At 35.9% G+C, this 22,493-nt stretch overlaps 1 protein-coding gene across 1 annotated transcript in view; it reads left to right on the forward strand.

Moving 5' to 3' along the window:
- Positions 1-22,493, forward strand: part of KLHL4 (kelch like family member 4) — a 44,162-nt gene that overhangs the window by 2,048 nt on the left and 19,621 nt on the right. The window contains exon 2 of the mRNA XM_061359681.1: positions 22,271-22,444. Coding sequence (XP_061215665.1) covers positions 22,271-22,444 — 174 coding nt within the window. The remainder of the gene's footprint in view (positions 1-22,270; positions 22,445-22,493) is intronic.

Below are 22,493 nucleotides of genomic sequence, written 5' to 3' on the forward strand. Positions count from 1 at the left end.
GTTTCGAATGACAGTACACATCTCCTTAAAAAAAGAGTGCCAACTTCACTTAAAGAAAAATAAGGAATACCAAATAATAAAAATAAGATTCTATATCGGGTGAAGAAGGTGGTAAAAAAAGTATAATCAATTCAGTTTGGAAGGTGCTAAGCCACTAGCTTCTAAAATAAGATATGACATTTTCTCCAGCTATATATAAACTTTCATATGTGCCTTCATGTTCATTCAAATTTAAGTTCTTCTCTTGAGCTGGTTAAATTTGCAGCTTTTATAATAGTTTGGGGAATGTATATACCTTACAAAGTATTGGTATATTCAAATAAGATTATTTTCTGTAAAGTTATCAGGTTTTATGCATGTTGTGGGTTAAAACCCATCTTAACATATACCTTAAAAGGCTGAATTTGTAAGAAATTATTTAGAAAATGATTAAAGGTTATGAACTTCTCTATAATTAAAATTTAATTCAGGAAAATAATATATATCATTAAAGATAATATAGCTCCAATGTCTCAAATACATACCAACAGCAATCATTATATAAATCACTGTTCTCTTGCCCTGTAACATCCAGCACAGACCACATGCGAATTAGTATGGTGACTGATGGGGCAGGTTTATATCTGTGTTTATCTGTATCTTGTTGCCACATATATTTTCATCTCTTCAGTACAATGCCTCTTCTTATGCCTTTGAAATCATATTTTTGAATAATTTTGGACCTCCTTTTTCTTTTAGAAGTTCCAAACAACTGATTGCAATCAATGGGATCTGATAGTAATTAACACATCTGAAAAATCAGGCATTTGCAGGATCCCCTGAGTCCATCTTCTTACACTGTGAAAGCCACTGCATAATGAACCTTACAATTATTGCAGCCATATGCTCTTTCACATTCAGACCTGAGGACACCAAAGACAATCTCAATCAAAATTGCCTTTTGTTTCATAAAAGGAACCATACCTTCATAATTCTCTAATCCAGAGAGTTCACCTCTGTCTGCACAAGTCCCATTTTCAGCTGGACTCTAAACCAGGGCACTGCTACATGACACTTGGATGTTGAAAACAGTAGAAAAAGATAGAAAATCAGGCCAAAACCTCAATCTTCAGCAGACTATGAACACAATTTCTACTAGCAGCTTAAATTCCCTATGAAAAAGTTTTGGAAACTGAAACCAACATTCTCATTTTCTTCAGAAAAAATTGGGATGCCTCTCTAGAAACCTCAGGACTTCACGCTTTCAGTGATAGAGACATTGCACTCTGGGGTTTGATGCAACAGGGTGGAAAGGTAAGGAGGAGGAAAGGTAAATAAGGACATTCCAAACAATAGGTCCATTTTGAATATACTATCATCAGTACACTTGTTTCTGCTTTCTTCAATCTTTTTTGGTACTCCTGTACCCAAATTAAATACTATAAACCTGAAGAAACCCTTCTGACTTACAGGTTTGCTCCTGAATGATACCCCATGACAAACGACAAAGGGAGAACTTAAGTGACCACAACTCATTAGTTTTGTTGTAACAGCAGCCAGTTAAGATGTGACCAACCAATAAATGCAAGGTGCATAATAGATAAATAAACTGCTTATTTGGGGAAGTACAGCCTTCCTGTGTGCCTGGGGATTGTCTTCTTCAGTGTAGCTTCTGGATTTTGTGCACTTCAGCTAGTTAGTGATCATCTCTGATCTCCTCTAACTCTTTGGAATCTTTTGAGGTTCAGGCTCCTCCATCAGGAAGAGCTTGAAGCAGCTCATTTCATTCAGAATAAGGGATTTGGCAGTGATCCAGAGATGTCCACAAAAACTCAGATGATTTGATTGCTAGATTTTGTTTGACAGTCAACAAAACTTTGCTCTTGTATGCAACACAAGAACACACACAAACAGGAAAAGCACTGATACCTCCTCATAGAAAGAATCTATGATATTGAATTACCTTGATTACTTGCCTTGATAAAGTTTGGACTCATAGGCATGACTGTACTGGCCTTTCAACAGGAGCAGTAGGCTTAGGGTTTATTAACATGATGCTACACTTCCACATTAATTTATGCATGCTTGCCTGGAGACATATTAGGATTCTACAAGTATACTATTGAAGACCAGTGTGCTGGCAAATTGTGTGTGTGCGTCTTTTCCTACTTGTCCAAAGGCAGTTAGATTTCAACAATGAATGTAGCATCCATTCATCATTTTTCACTTATGCACTTTTTCTAATTATATGGCTAAAAAAAAAAATGCTGACAAACTCTAGCTTGGTTGACAAGCCCTAGTTTTGCTAAAAATACATGCTTTCTATTCTCCCATATGAGATAAAATATACTTCTAATTAATAGAATCTTTTGATGTCATAATCCAAGCAGTCAGCACATGGAAACATATTTGGGAGGAGTATCCCCTTAATTGAGGCAATAGTGACAATTTAACCGATGTTCAGTTATTTTGGTAGTTCATCTTAAGACATAAAAAACCTCATCTGATTGTCATCTTTTTTTTTTTTTTTGCCAGCCATATGAACATAACTCACAGACCATTTCCCTCACTGTCTCTGGCATACGCATATACAAACACATACAAATATATGACTATTCTGAACACTGTCCCCTATGTGAGAGTTTTCCCTGAAGCTCTATTTTTATTTCCAGTAGAAGATAATAGCCTTGACTCACACTCCAATGTGAATTAAAGGTACTATATGGAAAAAGTACCCCTTTAACTATTGTGGTATCCCAGAAGGTACCGAACAGGTGGGAATGAATAAATGAGCATGGTGTGCCTGAATCCAATTTCTTGCACCCATAATGCCATTTCTTTGGTTAGCTACCCTGGCAGGGGCCAAGGACACACATTGCCATGTTTCCTTCTACTGAGAACTTTTTTGGGAAGATGCTACACATTCATCATGTTGTCTCAAATTTGTAACATGCTCACTGAAACTGTGCCTGCTTCATTTTTCAATACAAAAGAACATTTGAAAAAAACAAAACAGGTAATAATTTTCCTGGTGAAAATGGAACATATAAATTATTCTGGTCAAACCAGATTGAGAGGGTTTGGGCAATAACAATGGAGTTCTGGGTATTCAAATAAGCAGAGTCCTACCAGTGATTCACAAGAATGACTGATAATAATGACAATGTAGCTTGTAAATGAGAGAACTATGATGTACCCTTTCCAGAAATGAAGTGCTGCATTCAGAATCATCATCATGACACTGTTTTCCCTTTATGACCAAGAATTCAGTTTTGTGAATCATATCTGATGCCTAAAAGTGTAGAAATTATTATTCCTGATCTCACACAGCAGCAGCCTTTACTTTTAAATGAAAACAGAAGTGCTCCAATTTTATTTTCACTGAACTCCCATCATGTTGAGAAAAGAGCTTTCAGAAAACTTAACTCTGACAAATAAAAGTCTTGCCAACATAATAAAGAATACAGGACATCTAGTCAGATGGCATGTCAATCCTTCTATGACAAAGTTGGATCAGCTATATTTAGGTGCTTCCCTGGTTACCTGTAGTACAATTTAAGCTCATTACTTCCTTGATCTTTCCTCCATGAATACAATAGAATACTGTTCCCCTTATTCTTCTTATTTCTACACTATTCTTCTCCACAGCATTCATTTATATGTTTGAAAATTGCTGCAAGTGTAAAGAGCCACAATCCTTGCAATCTTTTTTCAGAAGTCCCTAGACAACTATTTCCATTGCTCTCCTGACTCTTTCCATGATGTCTGTCTGTACCTGCAGGCCTGTGGTCAGATCTGGGTACATTCTGGTTAAAGACCGACAATTCTAGTGTAAAGGGCAGGACCAATTACATGTCACCCTTTCTAAAAATCTGTTTGAATATCCTGCTCTGTGGTTTTTTGTCAACAACATGGTGATATTGCTCATGCTTAGTGTGTGATTCATGTGAAACTCCTGACCCTTTATCAAAGGCCTGTTCCCTAACCATCTGTACACTTTTGCAGTTATTTGTTCCCACATAGTGCTTTGCACAAATGAATTCCATCTTATGTTTATCAGATAATGCCTCCAATGTGCTGAGTTAATATTCAGATCTGATCCTATTTAATGTCTCCAATTTACTGCTTTAATATTAATTTCTGCTCCTATGCTCCAATATACTTGCAGCTATTCTCAGCTTGCCATGATCTTCAATTGTTGTAAGGTTCCTATCAAAGCTGCCTTTTTATTTCCTCCTCCAAGTAATTTAGAAAATTTATAAAAAGTCAAAGTGGAAAGCTCCTTGGGAACATAGTTTAATTTAGCTTCCTATTTATCAGTGAGCTGATGACAATTACTTTAGAAGTATGATTTCAAACCAGTTCTGCATCTGTTTGATAGTGGTTGACTCCAAACAGTTCTTCAAGTTGAACTTAGTACTACCTGATATGACACTGCATCAAATAATACTCTCATGTCCAAGATATAAGTAACATCTTTTCTGTTCTCCATAATGCCTACTACAACATATAATAAAGGACTTCCATTTATTTTGACATGTCAAATTCTTGAGAGATTCTTGCTGACTTCTCTTTAATTCGAAGTGCTTAGAAATAATAATTAGATTATTTTTATACTGCAGAATTTGGCAAGAAGTCAGAGCTATGAAATTACGTTTCTGACTTGTGGAGCATTTTGAGGTTTCTTTAATACTTATAACAATATATACTACAGCAGTGTACTTCTAAAAGAATTATTTTATGCCAGTCTGCTATGGATAACCAAGATACTTCACTGTTACCTCAAGGAGAAGCAAAACCTAATTGCCTTTTAAAGACAACCTTTAATTAAAGGTCAAAACATGAATTTGAAACTGGAGGCATTTGAAATGGGTTATTTCAGATACTGTTGCTTATCTCCTCTCAGAAGTGATGCTTGAACAGCTCATGTGGCCTTTCAATACCTTAGCACAATGTAAGAGCAGTTTGCAGCAAGAAGGGAGAGAGGGTGACATTCTAGGCAACGATGGCTGATGAACACCCCATTGGTATGGTTGAGATGCTGCATGTGCTAGTTTTACTTTAGTTTTACTTATGAACTGAACAAACGCATGTGTACCACATGAGACAATTAGTAACATTAAGCTGAATTTTTATAGTATTTTATGGAAATTCCCTCACAAGTAGTTGATAAATAATAGGTGAGAGTAGCCAAGATAATTTTCCTTTGATATCTAATGTTTGTTAAGTGTACAAAATTGTGAAGTTATAGCAAGTGGCATCCGATGCAGGAATAAAATCTAAGAGGAGAATCACATTTTTCCCAGAAGTCAGTAATTCACAAAGAAGGATAGGACCTTCTAGCGAATCTGTGAATGCAGTGAACGGTGACCAGTGAAGCCATTCTGACTAAACAAATGCTGCTGCCTCATATAAGAGCTCTTAGTACAGAAATAAGAATGAACATGTCTCAAAGGCACCTGAGCAAATTTTATTCCTAATTTGTCCTCCTATTATGAGGAACTTGAAAAATTCCTATTTATGTGGAACTTGAAAAGACCAAGGTATGTAAAATTAAAGTGGGTTGCAACAGTTATTAAAAAATAAAGGAAGAGGTACATTTGTATATTGAAATTAAATATATTTAGCTTGTGGAAGGAGTGGTCCTCTGAATGTCATCAAGTGTAACCCCATCCCCTCACCAAGAAAGCTATAATGAGAGATTATATAACTTAGTAAACCCACACAATATTTTACAGGCTTACATTTAATATGAAGGCATTGCCTTCAAAGATTAATTATTACAGGCAAGGGTAAAAAAAATACCATTTAACAGTAATTTAAGGAACTAGGATAATTCTATTCATTTCAAAACAATTTATTAATGATTCAATTATTTTATCATTTCTACTCCATACAGCTTGCTCTCAGCAAAGACAGCTGGTATATTACTTTTTAAAGAGCTATTACTGCTCTTATAATCACTTCTTAATGTCTCCAGAAAAAGCTAAGGAGATGATTAAACACATGTGACCAATGCAGAGCAGTTTTTAAAGATGTACTGAGCATATGCAATTGTAAGATCCACAGGAAATTGTATGGTTGTTGAAGCATTCTTGGAAAAGTGGGAGAGTTTGCTTGATTTGAAAGCTATTGCTAGACAGCATTCTGAAAGAAATGCCCAATATATTTTCACCACTGTTTCATTGATGAATTGCTTACTTTGATCTATTTGAAATGCTATAATGAGGAACATTACTAAAATTTTTCATATTCAACAAAATAAATGGATTTGCTATAGTTATACAGCTCAGTTAGCCCAGTATACACCAATTCAGTTTAGCTCTTTTCATTCTGCTAGAATAAAATAAAAATACTATAGTTACAGAATGACAGTATCAGGTGATAAGATAAAGAACATGGCTTGTGTAAGGCATACCTGTGGGTACGCAGGCTAAGTGGATACAAAGATGAAGCTGTAAGGATTCAAAGAGACAGTTTATGGTAGGTATAGGGAATAAATTTTTAAAATAACCTCAAAAACAAGGCTATAACAAGATTTCCTTCTCTCCGGAATTGTACACCACCTCAGGGACTCTGTCGTCAGATACATTGACATGAAAGCTTCCCACGCAGCTCTGACAGCAAATCTCCGCTTCCACCCCCTTCCCTCCTTTTCCAAACAAGTGCTCCATAGTCAAAACTCAATAATTAAAATAGATAGAACAAGACGTTAGAGCCTGACTCCTTCCAACAATTCTGCCATCCAATAATTATTAAACATCCTTCAGTTCATTTGAGTTTCCATCCTGTATGGTAAGAGGATATTTCACCGGAAGTCTGCCTACGGCTCACAGGTAACAAGAAGGATAACTAGAAGTATTTAAAGGAACACCCTATCTTGTAGCCAGTACTTCACTTGAGGTTGAAATACATGATACAGTATCTAAATGACTACAGTTTAAAAATGTTTTGTCAGGAAACAGCATCTGCATTCTCATGCTGTATTCTCCAGTTGCACAAGGCCACCTTATTTAGAAATAAAACAGCACATGAAGAGCACATGATTAAAAGTTTGCTCTGTTGTTCTCTTAATTAAAACCCATTTAGGCTAAACAAACATTTATTGCAAGAAAGATTAACACCTGATACCCAATTACTTCTTCAGTTTTGCTGTACATACTTTGCAAATCTTGGGACAAGAATGTAGGTATCTTACTTGCATATTAACATTTCATTTAATCAGATTCAAGCACTCTCAGTCAGCTTCTGACTTTGTAAATGTATGATTTTTACAACTCAGTCAGCTTCTGACTTTGTAAATGTGTGATTTTTACAACTAATTGAATTAGAATATGAAAATATATATCCATGGGTTATACCTCAAATTTGTTGCTTGAAGAAATGCCTTAGCCTCGTGGTATCACAGTTTACTCATGTTAAAGGTAGCATTTGATAGCTGTTTTTCTAGGGACACAATAAGAACAGATCCATGTTTTCAAATATTGGAATCTGCCTGAAAACTGCTGCTAAAATGCAAAGTGGAATTCATGAAAATTATGATTGATGCATTATACTATACAGTTGCACAGTTTATCTTCACATAATATCAGAAAAATCTACTACTACTACTATTCGTATTCCAATAAGCAGTACAGACCACTAATATCCTCACAATAAAATGTTTTGAACAGCAAGCATTTGATAAAGTGGACAGCCACTGTCAGCATTTGCTATGCTTTTTGCAGTTTACCTTATAAATCAGAAGTCAAGAGGAAATAAGGCATTCTTACAAGAGGTAAGAATTTTCAAATCCTGCTCATTTTAATAGAAGTTGAGAAAATAAGGAACCTTTCTGACCTGGGCAAACATATCTTGATTTGAAGGGAAATTGTGAGCAAGGCACCAAGAAATCCTAGGAGTTGTAGAAGAGCTATTTTAAGCTATTACATATGGTTGGGTTGCTAGGGAAACCTGTTTTACAGTGTTCATTTAGCACAGATGCTCAGGAAAGCTCTGTGTCTCTATGTCATACCATTTCAGAACACTTCAGAATGTGAAGAAATAGAGAGGCACATATACACACATGCAGACAAAAATATCACTGTAATTTTGTCTTAGTCATGTTCTACCTCTGTGGTACCATTTCTACCACAGTGATAATCCTCAAGATGCGTAATGAAAACCTGTCCCCAGACTCAGAGTATTTGTTCAAACATTACCTTCAGTTTTGACCCATATTGGTTGATGTTTTAGATACTCATCTACTTAGAGCAGAAGATTCGTCTTTGCAAGGAGAAAGACCAGGTCTGGTGATCTCATTTCTGGCCTACCCTGTTGACCCTAGGGCAGATGTGACTTGCTGAAATATGTCATATAACCTGCTCCACTCTGGCTTTACTGACACAGTGTTCTTCACCCTCCCTTTACCTCTGTAGTGCCCAGGTCGGTGCCAGCCTGGAAGGCAGCTGCCGTCTCCTGCGATCAGAGAATAACCTTCCTCTCTGTTGAGCAGACAGGAGGGCTCAAACCCTGAGCATGCCACTAAGCATAAAAATGTGTGCTGCATTTTCTTTTCTTTTTCAGAGACCCACAACTCCACAAATATAGAAAATATAGGAAATGAATTATTGAAAATATTGTTTTTAATATTTTACAATATTTCAGTCTCTCAGTTTTAAAAGACCTTGTTTATAATTTGGAGAATATGTTACTGTATACAGTTATCTGCTTTTGGTGCACCCTTAGTTCCCACTACAAAGAGAATGTATTCTCACTGTCTAGCCAAGAAAGGTACTTCAAAATTGCATTAAAACAATTCATGAATTCAGCTATGAGAATTGTAACCCCTGAGCAGGACAGACCTCCAAATACATGCAGACACATTTTGGGGACATGTGCACATGCACTCATGTAAGAGATTTATAACTAGTCCTACAAGCTCAGGAAGCAGCTTTTGGGAGTTTTATTATTGGACCATATGGTATGCCAGTGACGAGGATTTTTTAGTACTAAACTTCCAGGGCCTTGAAGTTTTCCTTACAATTTGACAATAATTTGTAGTTTGAACTGTCCTCAACAAGATTAAAAAAAAACACAAGAGAGTAAAACATGTTTTTAAGAAAACACTTTTTGGAAAGCTAAAAATTAAGTTCATCTACAGATGCCCCATAACATGCTATTAAAGGAACGTATCTTTTGTTTATTCAGTAAACTAAAAAGCTACTTGCTGATAAGGAAAAGAATAAAGAAATACTCTGAACAAAACTGTAAGATATTTTACAGTTTGGAATTATGCTTATAATGGATGTATACTGATCTAACCAAACATCAATAACTACAGATCCCAAACTTGCCAGTACTGCCTATCTGTGAAACATACTGTTATTTACATATTAGAGGGTAATGTAAGAAGTAGAGATAGCAGGTTGCAGATTTGTAGAGTCTCAGCACTACCAAAAGAGGTTTAGGCTAGGTAGGAAAGAAGCAGAAAATGATTCTTGCTACAATGCAATTTAACTGGAGTAATGAAAACCATCAGTTGTTTTGGACATCAAAACTACAGCTTTCTGCAGAAAGTTCTCTAGTTTGTCCAATACACTGGAGAATTTTGTGCCTTTGTTTTAGGTCATGAAGCATAATTCAAACATATGTAAAGACTGATCTATGATTATATCAAGAGTTTTATACCAAACATAGAATAATTTAGGTTGGAAAAGGCCTTTAAGATCATCAAGTCCAACCATTAATGCAGCACTGCCAAATTCACCACTAAACCATGCTCCTAAACACCACGGCTACACTTTTAAATACTCTAGGGATGGTGACTCAACAGCTTCCCTTGGCAACCTATTCCAGTACTTGACAACCACAGAATTACAGGATAGCTGAGGTTGGAAGGGACCACCGGAGGTCATCTAGTCCAACATCAGTACTCAAGTACAGTCAGCTAGAGTACCCTACTCAGGATTATGTCCATACAACTCTTTAACGGGGGAAGGAGACTTCACAACCTCTCTGGGCAACACATTCCAATGCTCAGTCACCTTCACTGTAAAGTTCTTCCTCATGTTCAGGTGGAGCTTCCTGTGTTTAAATTTATGCCTGCTGTCTCTCATCCTATTGCCTGGCACTACTAAGAAACATACAGAAATACCTTTTAGAACAGTACTTTGTAAAAAAGAATTTAAAGATTAAAATGCTTATTCTGAGTCATGATTTTCATGACTGTCTCAGAGAGGACATTCACATAAGACTTCAGAAATTTCTTCCTACTTAGACACCCCACCTCCCATTATATGTGCTGGTACAGTGGCTTAGGATGGACTTTTGATTTTCCTGGTTGAGATGCTTGACCTAGTAAAATCATCCAGCAGTACAGCCAACTCAGTCTCTTCATACATATTGTCATAGTGGATTTACAAACAGTGTAAGACAGTTTCCTGGGAAGCTACAGCATTGTGATACTGCAGGAGCCAGAATGTTCAATCAGAACGCAGTGAGGCATTGAGAAAAGCACAGAAAGGAACAAGGTTGTAAGTCAGGAATAATTTTTTCTTAGTAAGTTTTTTTCATTCACTTAAAGGATCCCAAATTCACCTATAAAAGAAATTTAGAGTGGCTTGGTGTTACAATATGCCAATAAAGTTGCTTAGCATGAAGCTCCCATGGGATACCACAAAACAGTAGAGCTCATATGTGCCTCTTACTTCCTCATTCAATATGCAGCTCAATTACTAGTCAGCTATTTAGAGTTTCCTTATCCTCTTCCACTTAGTGTTACTTAGTGAACTTGAAGCTGAACTTAACATGATTAGTAAAAGAACAAAGTCAGGACTGGCAGAACACTTTGGCTTGTTCAGTGGAGCAATAATCTCTGATCCACCTACTAGCATGCTACCAAGCTTTTATACTTCATCTGAAATTATTTCCTTATATATTTTAAACAACATATCAGGTTGATGACCCATCTTTGAATTTTCACATGTTGTCTCTAGAGTTCCTAAAACATCCTTTGTTGTTCCCCATATGTAAAGCCATTGAGTGAAAATGTTATTACACTTTTACTGGGTACTGCTGTGACATTTCACAAATCAAGTGACGGTAAAACACAGAAATTTTTACTTTTTCTAATACGTACCTTTCAACATAACCATATTTTAAAATAATCTGGGAGAAAACATAGCTGAAATTTAAAATTTCTGATTTCTAGACTGCTAACTTTCTCATCTGTTACTTTTCTATCCTATAAACCATTGCTAAGGTCTTTTTGGTTTTCCTATACCCACCCCAAATGCTTTCTCTCAAACATAGGACCAGTTTCTAATGTAAATTATTTGGAGGAAAGACTTGTAATATATTAATGCGATCTGTAGACTAATGGCAAGGAAGAAAGGTAAGACCCAACCAAAAAAGGGTCCTGACCCAGAAGCAATACAAATGTGGTTTCAGCTTTGCCTTTTCATTTTAATACATCAAATTTCACATTGCATTTGGAAGGAGCATTGTTTGTATTCAATAAAGAGTTTCATCGGTCAGTGTTTAACAAAAGGTGAGTAGGAGAGGCTGACCTACCCTTAACACATTTGACTAGCTCTCATTTGATCTTCTTGCTGGTGGAAATACAGTCAGTAGGAACACAGTAGATGTATGTTATGATATCGCATGAAGATTAAGAACGAATAGCAGTTTTATATAGTCATAAGAGAAAACTTGTGAGAAATTGAGCAACTGCCCAAAAGAGAAGCTACATCATAAAAGTTTCCAGAGAGGGAAGCATCAATGCTTTCAGAACAACCTTAAAACATTTAGGTGGTAACAGGTAAGTGTTTACATTAGTCTTACTTAAAGCTTTTTTTTTTCCCCCCCTCCAACTGAAATCCTCATTAAGTATATTTTTGCCTCTTTCCAGTTATTTAAATTACCAGGAGTTCTAGAATCATAAGATCAAAGCATAATTTCAGGTTAGAAAGGATCTCAGATGGTTTCTGACTCAATCCCTCCTCAAAGCAGGGTGAGCTATGAGATCAGCCCTGGTTGCTCTGATTTATCCTGCTGGATCTTGAAAGCCTCTAAGGATGGAGACTACACGACCTGGTGAATAGTCTTAAGGTATACCCTGTAGCATGTTTTCACTGAAACAGTGCAGATTGCAAGTAAGCTAAATAATCATTTCCTGCTTCAGGAGGCCAAAAAAAAAAGATTTGTTTGCTGGTTTTTTTTTTTTTCTATCAAGTTAGATATGATAGCAAATTACCACATATTGATATATTACAACCTCAGCAAAATTTGTAGTAAATATTTTATTGAATAAACTTGATAAAATTACTCTCTTATTTTTTGTAAAATCACATTATAATATGGCTTTATCTCCATCCAACCTAGAACAGAGAGTAATAGGAGTCCTCCAGGAAAAAGTCTGTCATAAAAACACTACAAGCAATATTTTCCACAGTTTGTATCAGTTCCAACTTGTACTCTTCACCTTTTTTTTTTTTTTAATTATTTTTCTTTCAATACTACTTTTATTCAAATTCAATTACAGGTAGCTATTATTGTCACAGACCCTGGACTGTTGGAGCAGTTATCCCTATTATCTGCCAGGATAAATGCCAAGTTGCCAACAGCATCAAGGGCACAGGTTTTCTTAAGACATGTTGTCAGAAATAGTGTTAAATACACTTCATACTGTCAAATAAAAGTAGACATAATAGCCTATCTGTAAAGGTTGTAAAGACAGCTCTTTACCTTATAAAGATGCTATGGACTCATGAACAAAGGTTTCCTCCATAAGTGATTATTGTAAGCTGCTATCTCAAAATCCTGCTTTTCTGAGCCAGATGTTCAGTGGCCATTAATTTCTGACAGCAGCAAAAATGCATATAATAATGAATACTGAGATATTTCTCAGATACTAAAAAAGTGAAAGTCAGTGACCAAGGATATGAGCAGGAGATAAAGCACAACTGCCTAGTTAATTTACAACATTACCACTTCCAGTATATATGGAAGGGTATTCAATGACTGCTGGTTTTACTTTACTGGCTTGAAACAGAATTCACTCAGTTGAGCCAGATGTGAATACAGCAGCCTAACTTATTTTAGCAACACTCTAGACCTTGGTTTGTGTTATGTTTTCTGACACAGAAAACCAGAAGAAAACTGGCTGGAGAACATTTTGATATCAGGATACCTGTACCTATGAACTCGGATAAATATTTGGCTATAACAGAGAAAACCTCTCAAGGTATAATTATACAGTTAACAAAAGGAAGGAACTGACCACAGATAAAATTATGTAGCTAACAAAACCTTACAGAATAGAAAACTACAGTCTACCTCTCAAGTGTGCTTTGTGTCTGTGAGGCTGACTATACTTCTAAACACATTCTCCCCCACTCTTTTCTAATAAATCTGTAATTACGATGGGCATACTGGCTAAATAGCTTAAAAATCACACTTTTATCCCCCCCCCCCCCCCCCATTACAGTAGTGTTTTGCTTTGAATGAGGTATTCAGCAGATCAGCTGAATCAGGTAAGGAGATCCTTTGGAACAAGCCCATAGAATTTTACAAGACTGAAGATCTGTCATGTATAGTGAAGTGAAATTTAAAACGCTTTCAGCTGAAAAGGTGATTAACACATTTTCCAATTTAAGTGATACCTAATCTTGTTATTGCTTAGTAACAGTCTAAAAAGATAAAAGTAGAAAAGAAAAAGACGCAAAAAGTGAAATGGTCATGGCAAGCACTAGAACAGAATCCCTTTGATGAAGGAAAAAAATTAGAAGCATGTATTAAGGTATTATGGTAGTGGTTTGAGTTTTTGTAAATCAAGATTTCTTTAAAAATGTCATCCGTATCTGATGAGCTGCAAGGCTCAAAAAACAGGAGCAAGGACAGTTGCTGCTGAGACTGAGAATTCTTTGGACTTTCGAAATTCTGTTCACTGAAGACAGAACCACTTCACATTTTTTCCTCATACTTTTATCTCCCAAGATCTCCTTGTTCCACTGTTGCCAACAACAGTGAAAGGGGACAGCATAAAGCAGGTTGTCTTCCCCACAGTCTTTCCCATCAGGACTCTTTCTGAAAGGTGTTTAATAAAGAAACATGGACTTAGTTTCATCTGGCAATAGTCATGCTTGGATTTAAACAATTTCTTTTGCCATTGGTTTTTTGGTATTTTGTTTTGTATGTCCTCTAAATAAAAATGCCACAAGCTCATGTTCAGCATTTAGTCATTAGTTTTCATTTGGTTCACATTAACAGTTTCAGACAGTGCTATATCATGCCTTCTGGTCACATCATTTTTTGTTCTTTAGACAGATGCTACTAAATTATCTAACAATATTATCTCTAGCTATAAGAAAGTTGATCAAGAAGTAGTCACCCCCACTGAATTTCTCCTTCATGACTTTTAATTTCCCTCCAACATATTCATGTCATATAAATGTTAGAATAGAAATCATGCATTGCAGTGACAACTGCAGAATGCTTCTTGTACTGTTGGAATCTGCATCAATCAAGACAATGAAATCCTCATAGTCTATATCATGTCTTGCCTGATAAATGTTGACGTAGAATGGCTTAGTATTGATTTTGTTTGTCTTAGGAAAAATGAATGTTAAATGCAATTTTGTTTAAAAATTAGTTACAAAACAATATGCACCATGCCAGACATGAAATGCACATTACCATGCAGGGAAACATTTCCTTTTTCTGCAGGAAAGAGCTGGGTCAGCATATTAATAGTAAGCGTGCTGGTTCAGAGAATAAGATTTGGTTGCTGTAATAAATAATAAATACATGTCCTAATTTTCACTGGAATAAACAACACCATGGCTAGCATCTTCAGTTTCTATGAAGCTGCTGCTTCCTACATTGGCATTTAACCTACTATTTTCTAATCAAACTTTAAAGTTAGTTCAAAAAGATCTAGTGATATCAATGTATGGAAATTGATTTTGTTCCTGATGAACCATAGTTACACACCAAGATTCAATTTCTGTAATTTCCTCATCCTTATATGTCATTTACTTAACCTTGTGAAGTTATGAAGGTAGCTAAAAAGGAATGGCACACAGACTTCACATCTGATTCATTCTCAACTCAAGATGCCTACTTTAAACCTTTCTATCTCTGGACAGTAAGATGTACTTTTTATGTGCACACAAAGAGTAAAAAGTGAACTCAAGAATTGTGTATGGTTTGAGAAACATGCACATGGATATTTGAGACAACTATGCCCCCCCCTACATTTAGCATTATCAGAACAAAGGTTAATTTTAAGATGGTAATATGCATACTCCTAGCTTTTTACCAGGAATGTTTCATTTATTATTCTCTATTACACAATGTAAATGAATACAGAGCTAATTCTCCTTGAAGGATAATGTTCTTGAATGGTGATTTAAAACGGCATTAATTTAAATGGTTTCTGAGACACTCACTTCATCACTGAATATAGACATATATCTCTTATAATAAAACACTCATGTACGTACAGACAGCATGCTCTCCAGGCTGATTAGACATTGCTAGAGCTCCAATTTTTAAGAAAGTATTTTATGCTATGGAAATAAGTGTTAAGTCATGCTATTACAATGTTTATAGTAAAGTTTCATATTCACATTAGTCTGAATCAGAAAGAGAACAATTTAAGTTGAAGACTCCTACCATATTACAAATTTTGACACTGACAGGTTGCTGTGATAAAGTCCCTAGTTACACTGTGTAATCCACTGATTCTCATGTATCAGAAGACAGATGGGCTGATTTTTGCTCCTCCAGTACTTTTAGTGAATTCAGCAATTTCAACCAGCTCACTAGAAACCCCATTGTTCAGCATATGAATATCGCACTTTGAGCAGCTATCTCAGCACTGTGGATTGCACTCCAAGGGGAGCTGCACTACTTCCCAGAGTCCTTTTGGTACAACAGTGTGGGACACCGCATACAAAGCCAGAGGCCAACAGGACTTGCTCCATGGCTCTTCCCTGCCAGTCACTCAGACTTAAAAGTGAAGGCCAGTTAACTCCTAATTTTAATGTTTCTTAAAGTGTATGAATGGGTCTGCAACAAATTGCTGAGCTGTTTTCAAAATGGAGCCCCAAATCTCAGGAACTCAATCCCACAGATGGTGACTCTTGAACAGGCATTTATGTAAGAGCAAAACTTTAAATGTTGGCATTCAGCAGTTAAACAAAACTATTCACATAGTGTTTCCGGGCACCCAAAGAAGACCAAGGCCACATCTAACTGTGCTTTAACACCGTAATAAATTACAGGAACTACTGTCCACAGGGATGTTCCATTTCTAAACTATCTGTATTAAGCAAATTGCAAGCATAAAACTACTTGTAGACAGCAGATGCCAATAAAAGAATGCATGAAGCTTTCAACAAACTGTCTTCCTAGCAGAGAAAGATCAACAACTGAGGGAGCACACATGGAAATAAGAACAATCTGTACTGCAGTGAGGCTGGAAAATAATTTTATAATTAATCTTCTCTGTGAAAGGAAAAAAACCACCAAAACAACCTATTTCCAAAGGAAGACAGCTTACTGGAGAGAGTGTTTGTATCTGCCTTTCTCTGTAATGTGAAGTCATGGTGTGTCCTCAGGTGACATAAAGCATAAAGGGCTGCACAGTGTTCAGGGGTGCCGCAGTTTGGTTGCAGCCTCTGTTTTCCATTGGAATCACTCTACCAAACACATGCTTTCTATTCATAGGAGAAATCAAAATATCATAACTGAAATTCATCCTGATATGAATCATAATGGCATTCACCTGTATACTACCATGACTTGGGGGGGGGGGGGGGGAAGAGCACAACTCAGAACAGTTACAGTACTTGCAGTGGCATGCTGAATCTCCTGTTTTTAATGATACACACACTTGTAATCCGAAATGGAAAAGTTATTTTAGTTAATGCCAACTGAGAAAATTGGCAGGTTTATGTTAATCCTAGCAATAAAATGTTATTACAGGCATATTCAAGACCAAGTTCTAATGGAATTGTCAGTATGAACTTTCAATTTAGATAGAAGTCAGTAATCTCTGTTAACTTAAATACTTATATATTTCAATTGCTTTTTTTTTGCTACATCATTTGCTGTCACTGTTAATACCTCATGATGATGTTACTACCTCAGCAGGCGTCAACATACAGTACAACATTCCATACTACTTTGGATCAAAGTTTTTTACCCATATCCCAAAACTTCCATACAATCTTCAGCTGTCATATTTATGAAGAATAAATAATAAAGGAGACAATTATAGTAAAAATTTTAAGGCAGAGGGCTGGGACAGTTACTGATGTGGCAAAATTCTATCAGCAAGCAATTAACGCAGGTGCATCAACTCCACCACTATTTTATCAGTGTTCAGAAATGGCTTCCTAACAGAAATATTTTTCTAACTTCTCAGCCAACTGATGTGGTTTATCTCTAGCAGATGCTACGGTCCTATGGCTTCACATAGAAAAACAGCAGTTCTCCACCTCCAACCCCGTGACACTGCCCAACAGACAGGGGGTCAGAGCTCAGACAGCTGCATAGAAAAGGGCCTGCCTGCGTGGGGGCTGACCGCAGTTTCCTTGAATAAGCAGAAACAAATGAGAAAGAAAAAAAAAAAGATGAGTTGCATTGTAAATGTTGCTGCACAAACAAACTGAACTGATTAACTTGCAATTTTGCCTCATGCCTTGTCACCACTAAAGCACACACAGAGTGCCACAAATCTGAAGTCACACTGGTGCTTTCAGCTATGATAAAGTCCTTGGGATGTCTAATGTCTCTAACTGGAATCCAGTTTGCTGCTTATGGCTGCTATGATTTCCAGTGCAGAAAAAAGGTTATCCAAAATCAAAATCTTTAAGTGACTCTGATAACTGAACTGTTACTGAATTTCACAAATATTATAGCAGGTTAAAGAGGTACATTCAACACACGTTCAAAGGTGATGTGGTCACCATAGTACAAATAATAACCTTAACAATAACAAAAAAATCAAATACTGCATTCCTTCACCTGTTTTCATGAAATATTACACTTCTATGCTTCCTTTTCATCAGGAGTACCTTCTGCTTTTTTGCCCATAGGCACACATAATGAGGCATTCTAAGAACATACTGAATTTTAAAAAGGACAGTGCAAATAAATAGCATTTATGTTTTATCACGTTCTAATTAAATAATAAGGGAAACTGAATTTAGCCTTTATCTACTGATTGATGAAGAGTGCTGTGCTGATTAATGAAGAGTACTTTATGAAGACAGAAGATAATTTTAACATATTTCAGAAATTTAAAGAATTGTAGGCCTGGAACGAATCATGTAACTCATCACACTGGTTCTCCTGACCAAAGAAAAAATGATACTTTTAAATCCACAACACCACTTTTAGGTCACAGCTTGCTTGGTGTCCGGTATAACCTACCTATTACCTCAGCTGTCATTTCTTAACCTGTGTTTCATTTAGGTTAGTACTCATATGAAAGCATCAATACAGTAAGGACTAAGGCAAAGAAGACTGTCAATATAGATTTTGTTCCCAAAATGTTTGTGAATCGCTATCACATATTGACATAACCTTCTTTCTATCATATCCTTGTCTATAATAAAAATATGGAGCAGCATCAGAAGTAGAATTTTCCTGCAATGCATTCAGAACATTGTCTGCCTTTGAAAGTGAATCCCTGATACATTTGAACCTATACAAGTTATTTATATCTCTCATATTTGTTACACTTACAACATACCATCCTAGCTCCATTTTGAAAATGACATGTGAAGTAGTGTCAGAAGTCACCCAAAAGTCAAAATGATTTCTGACAACTAGTGTTTTTCTCCTAGTAAGCTTTGTAACCTTCTGAAAAAGTAAAATGGTTATGACATGATTCATTCTGAACAGCCATGCTGACTGGTATTTATCTCCTGGTTTTGTCTAGATGCTTAATGTTTTTTGATTATTTCTTCAAGTTTTCACGTTATATTGCCTGTCTCAAAATTTCATGCTTCTTCTTTTTAAAATGGTACCATATTTTCACTTACCATATTTTCACTAACTTTGCAGGATAGCAAATCCTTACAGGAAAACTCTGAAATTATTTCCCTTGGCTCTCTACCTAAGATGAAATTTGTAGAGCTCAGCTACTTTGAAATCATTTAAATATAGATTTGTGTCTGCTCTCTCTAGGCTAATCCACGTCCTTAAGCCATTATTACTAATTCTAATGGTGTTAATGCAACTCAGCATCCTAGTGAACACTAACACAAAAATGACATTAAGAAACTAGGGTTTCTGATTTTTTAGGTCAGTTCATTGGTAATTTCCCCACCTGAGTGGAAAAACTAATTTCTCGGCCACCACAGGGCCTTTGGAAACTTTTATCACTCAACATATCAATTTTGTTTGACCAAACTTGTAAACATTTTACAGAAAATACATATTTCTCCATCTTCTGCATATTTTCTTTCTGAGCAGGTTCACACGAAGGTTGAGTTCTCTTTATGTGTTGTTTTCAGCACATTAACCCATACCACACAGAACAAGAGATGACAGGTAGACATATTCATGCATCCCCTATTATAATTCAACATAAAGACATCAGACTCAAGGACCTGACTTCTTTCTTTAAGATACTTTAATTACCATCTTCTTTAGTTCACTGATTTGTGGTTCTATATTCTGAGGTTAATATGTGAGTTCTCTGCAGTGACAGTCTTACACTAAGGAGAAAATATATTTATCTTTAAATTTAATTTTGCCCTTCCATTATACACTATAGGTAGTATTTTGAATCAGCTGCTGAAGATAAACCACCAATTATAATATTAACAAAGTAATGGACCACTTCTTTTTGCTTCCAGTATTTTTCAGTCTCTGAAGACCTTTGTGTTTGCAATAATTATGTTATTGGTATTTCTGCTGTAGTTAATGGCCTCTCTACAAAACATGTGAAAAAAGTACTCAGGAGTAAAGGAAATTATTAGATTTTAAGTCCCTTTCTAAATATTTGCGGCTTAAAAATGACTGTTCTAACCACAACTATAGACACGCTAGGGGGACTTATTTATTTCAAGAAACTAGTACTGTGCATTTGCAATATGGGTGGGCTGAATACTATTTTAGTTGATTTCTCCAAGCATTAAGGATAAGTGAAATGTAATACATACTTAAATACAACACTTAGAATGGATATAATGAACCTGGAATAGGTGGTTTTGAAAGAATAATCTTCTGAAAAATGCTAAAGGTTAAGAGGTAATAGCAAAACATGAATGTTATAGAGTATGAGACTAGCACCAAGTAGCCGGTGGAAAACTAATGAGCATATAATCCAATTTTGCAGCTTCTTCATTTTCAATGAAGCGCTGAAGGAAAACAAACACAAAACTATAGTCATTAAACTCACTGAGACAAATTAATTTTTGTAAGCTGTGAAGTACAAAGGATACAGATTACAGGTGAACTTTATTTGCCCCTTTTTCTTAAAAAACAAACAAAAAGGGGAAAAAATTGAAATTGTACTATAGAGCTTCAAAAGAAAGCTAGAGAGTTTATTGCCCTGATTTGGTGTATCTCAGTGTGTTTGCAATTAGTGTGAGAGATTGCCCAGACAAACACACCTGCACCTACTGTGCACACACACAGCACACCTGGGATTTCAGGTGCATCAGGTGACACAACCATACTGTAGAGCTGACATGCCTCTGCTATACCAGAAAACACCTTGATCTGCAGACAGTAACACATCCAGTGAGTCAGCCGGGTAAGACCTGAATAAGCATTTTGAACTCTGGTGCATTTGAAAGGCATCAGATACACTGGGAAGCTTAAGGTTCTTGACATATACCAGTGCCCAAAAGATGCCATATTCCAAACAGGCTGTGGGATGGCTATAAATGCAGTACAGAAATCTAGAATACTTCATTTTTATAGATTTTCAGACGGAAAAAGGAGATACGTCTTGAAAAACCCAGACACATCATAGCCATACCCACTGAGATATTGTTCTGGACTGTTCTGAAAAGCACTATTGCCAAGGGGACAGAAAACTCAACTGTGTCTCAATTCAGCATTACATTATAATTTGATTTCTATTTCTTTCCCTGGAATTCTGATTAGCTATTTAATGTGGTATGATCTTTGAAAATGTATGATCTCACTTGTATCTATTTTCTGAAAGCATTACTGATTCAACCTGATTTACCCATTTTTATTTCTGTATTTTCTGAACTAAATGTTCAATTCTGAATGTAATCCAATATTCTGCTAAATGTAATACATTAATTCCATGAAGACATTTTATCTCTCCTAATCATTTGTGAAGATGCATTAACAGAATCAAAGACAACCAGTAAATTTAGTTAACCAGCTGCCATTATTTTCTAGCTGGGCTTGGACTTTTAAAGAATAGGTGCTTTACATTTTAATAATATATGATCTTAAACTGAAAAATGTTTTTCTAAAAAAATCTTTAACTAAAACAGTGAAGATTGCAGCATTCTCAAGATAAGCAATAAACATACGTATAAACAAATGCATTATTACTTTGCTAAAATAACATGTATATAAAAATAGATATTTTTCTTAGAAAATATCAAAAAGATGTTTGAACCTAACATAATCCATATTAAAAGGCAGCAAGGAATGATATCTTAAAAAACAGTATGGGTATTTGTAAGTGGGCCAGCTAACAGTTCTGTAGTGGGAGGAATACTTTTATATTTCCATGAAAAGGCAGAGAAATTACTTTTTTTTTTTTTTTTTCATCAGCTTTTAGTTTAGTAATTTGTCTAGAATTATATGGCCCTTGTCAAATTGTCTTCTGATTTGTTCCTGCTTAGTAATTTAATGTACAAAGTATGAAGAGAAACAAGACCTAAAGACCTGTAACATCTAAAATTTCATACCACAAGATATTTTAGCTACTGGTGCACAGGAAAATCGGTTTATTTTTCACCTATTCTGTTTGTGAATGGTCAGAAAGCTACATTTGTCATGTCAGTGCTGTGCAAACACTGTGTCATGGACACAAAGCTGATAAGAAGTAGAAAACTCTGTAGCACCACCCAGTATAGTTAGAAAACTCTGCACCCCCACCTACTACAGTTAACTGTAGTAAACTACAATTTATATGCAGATACCAAACAGGGAAAAAATGGAAGGCAAAGTAAGACCAGGATCATAAGAGCTTTATAAAATTAAACATTTCTGTACTGCCATTTGGACAAAAATTATATGAACAGCATAATCAGTATTTGTACTGCTCCACTCATCACACTGCTGCTTCCCATTGCAGGCTGTCAACGACCACCAGCTCACTCCTTGGAATGAACACCAACGGCTCAGATGAATATTTCCAGTCTACAAACCATGCAGAGCAAACATTCCGCAAGATGGAGAACTACCTGCAGCAGAAGCAGCTGTGTGATGTTCTACTTATAGTTGGAGACCAAAAGATTCCAGCTCATAGGTACATTTCCCAGTATTGTTTACATGGCTTCAAAGTCTGAAATTTCCAA

The sequence above is a fragment of the Neopsephotus bourkii genome, unplaced genomic scaffold, assembly GCF_033783945.1.
Source record: "Neopsephotus bourkii isolate Nb327-2 ecotype Australia unplaced genomic scaffold, CSIRO-AGI_Nbou_v1 NB_991, whole genome shotgun sequence".
NCBI lineage: Eukaryota > Metazoa > Chordata > Aves > Psittaciformes > Psittacidae > Neopsephotus > Neopsephotus bourkii.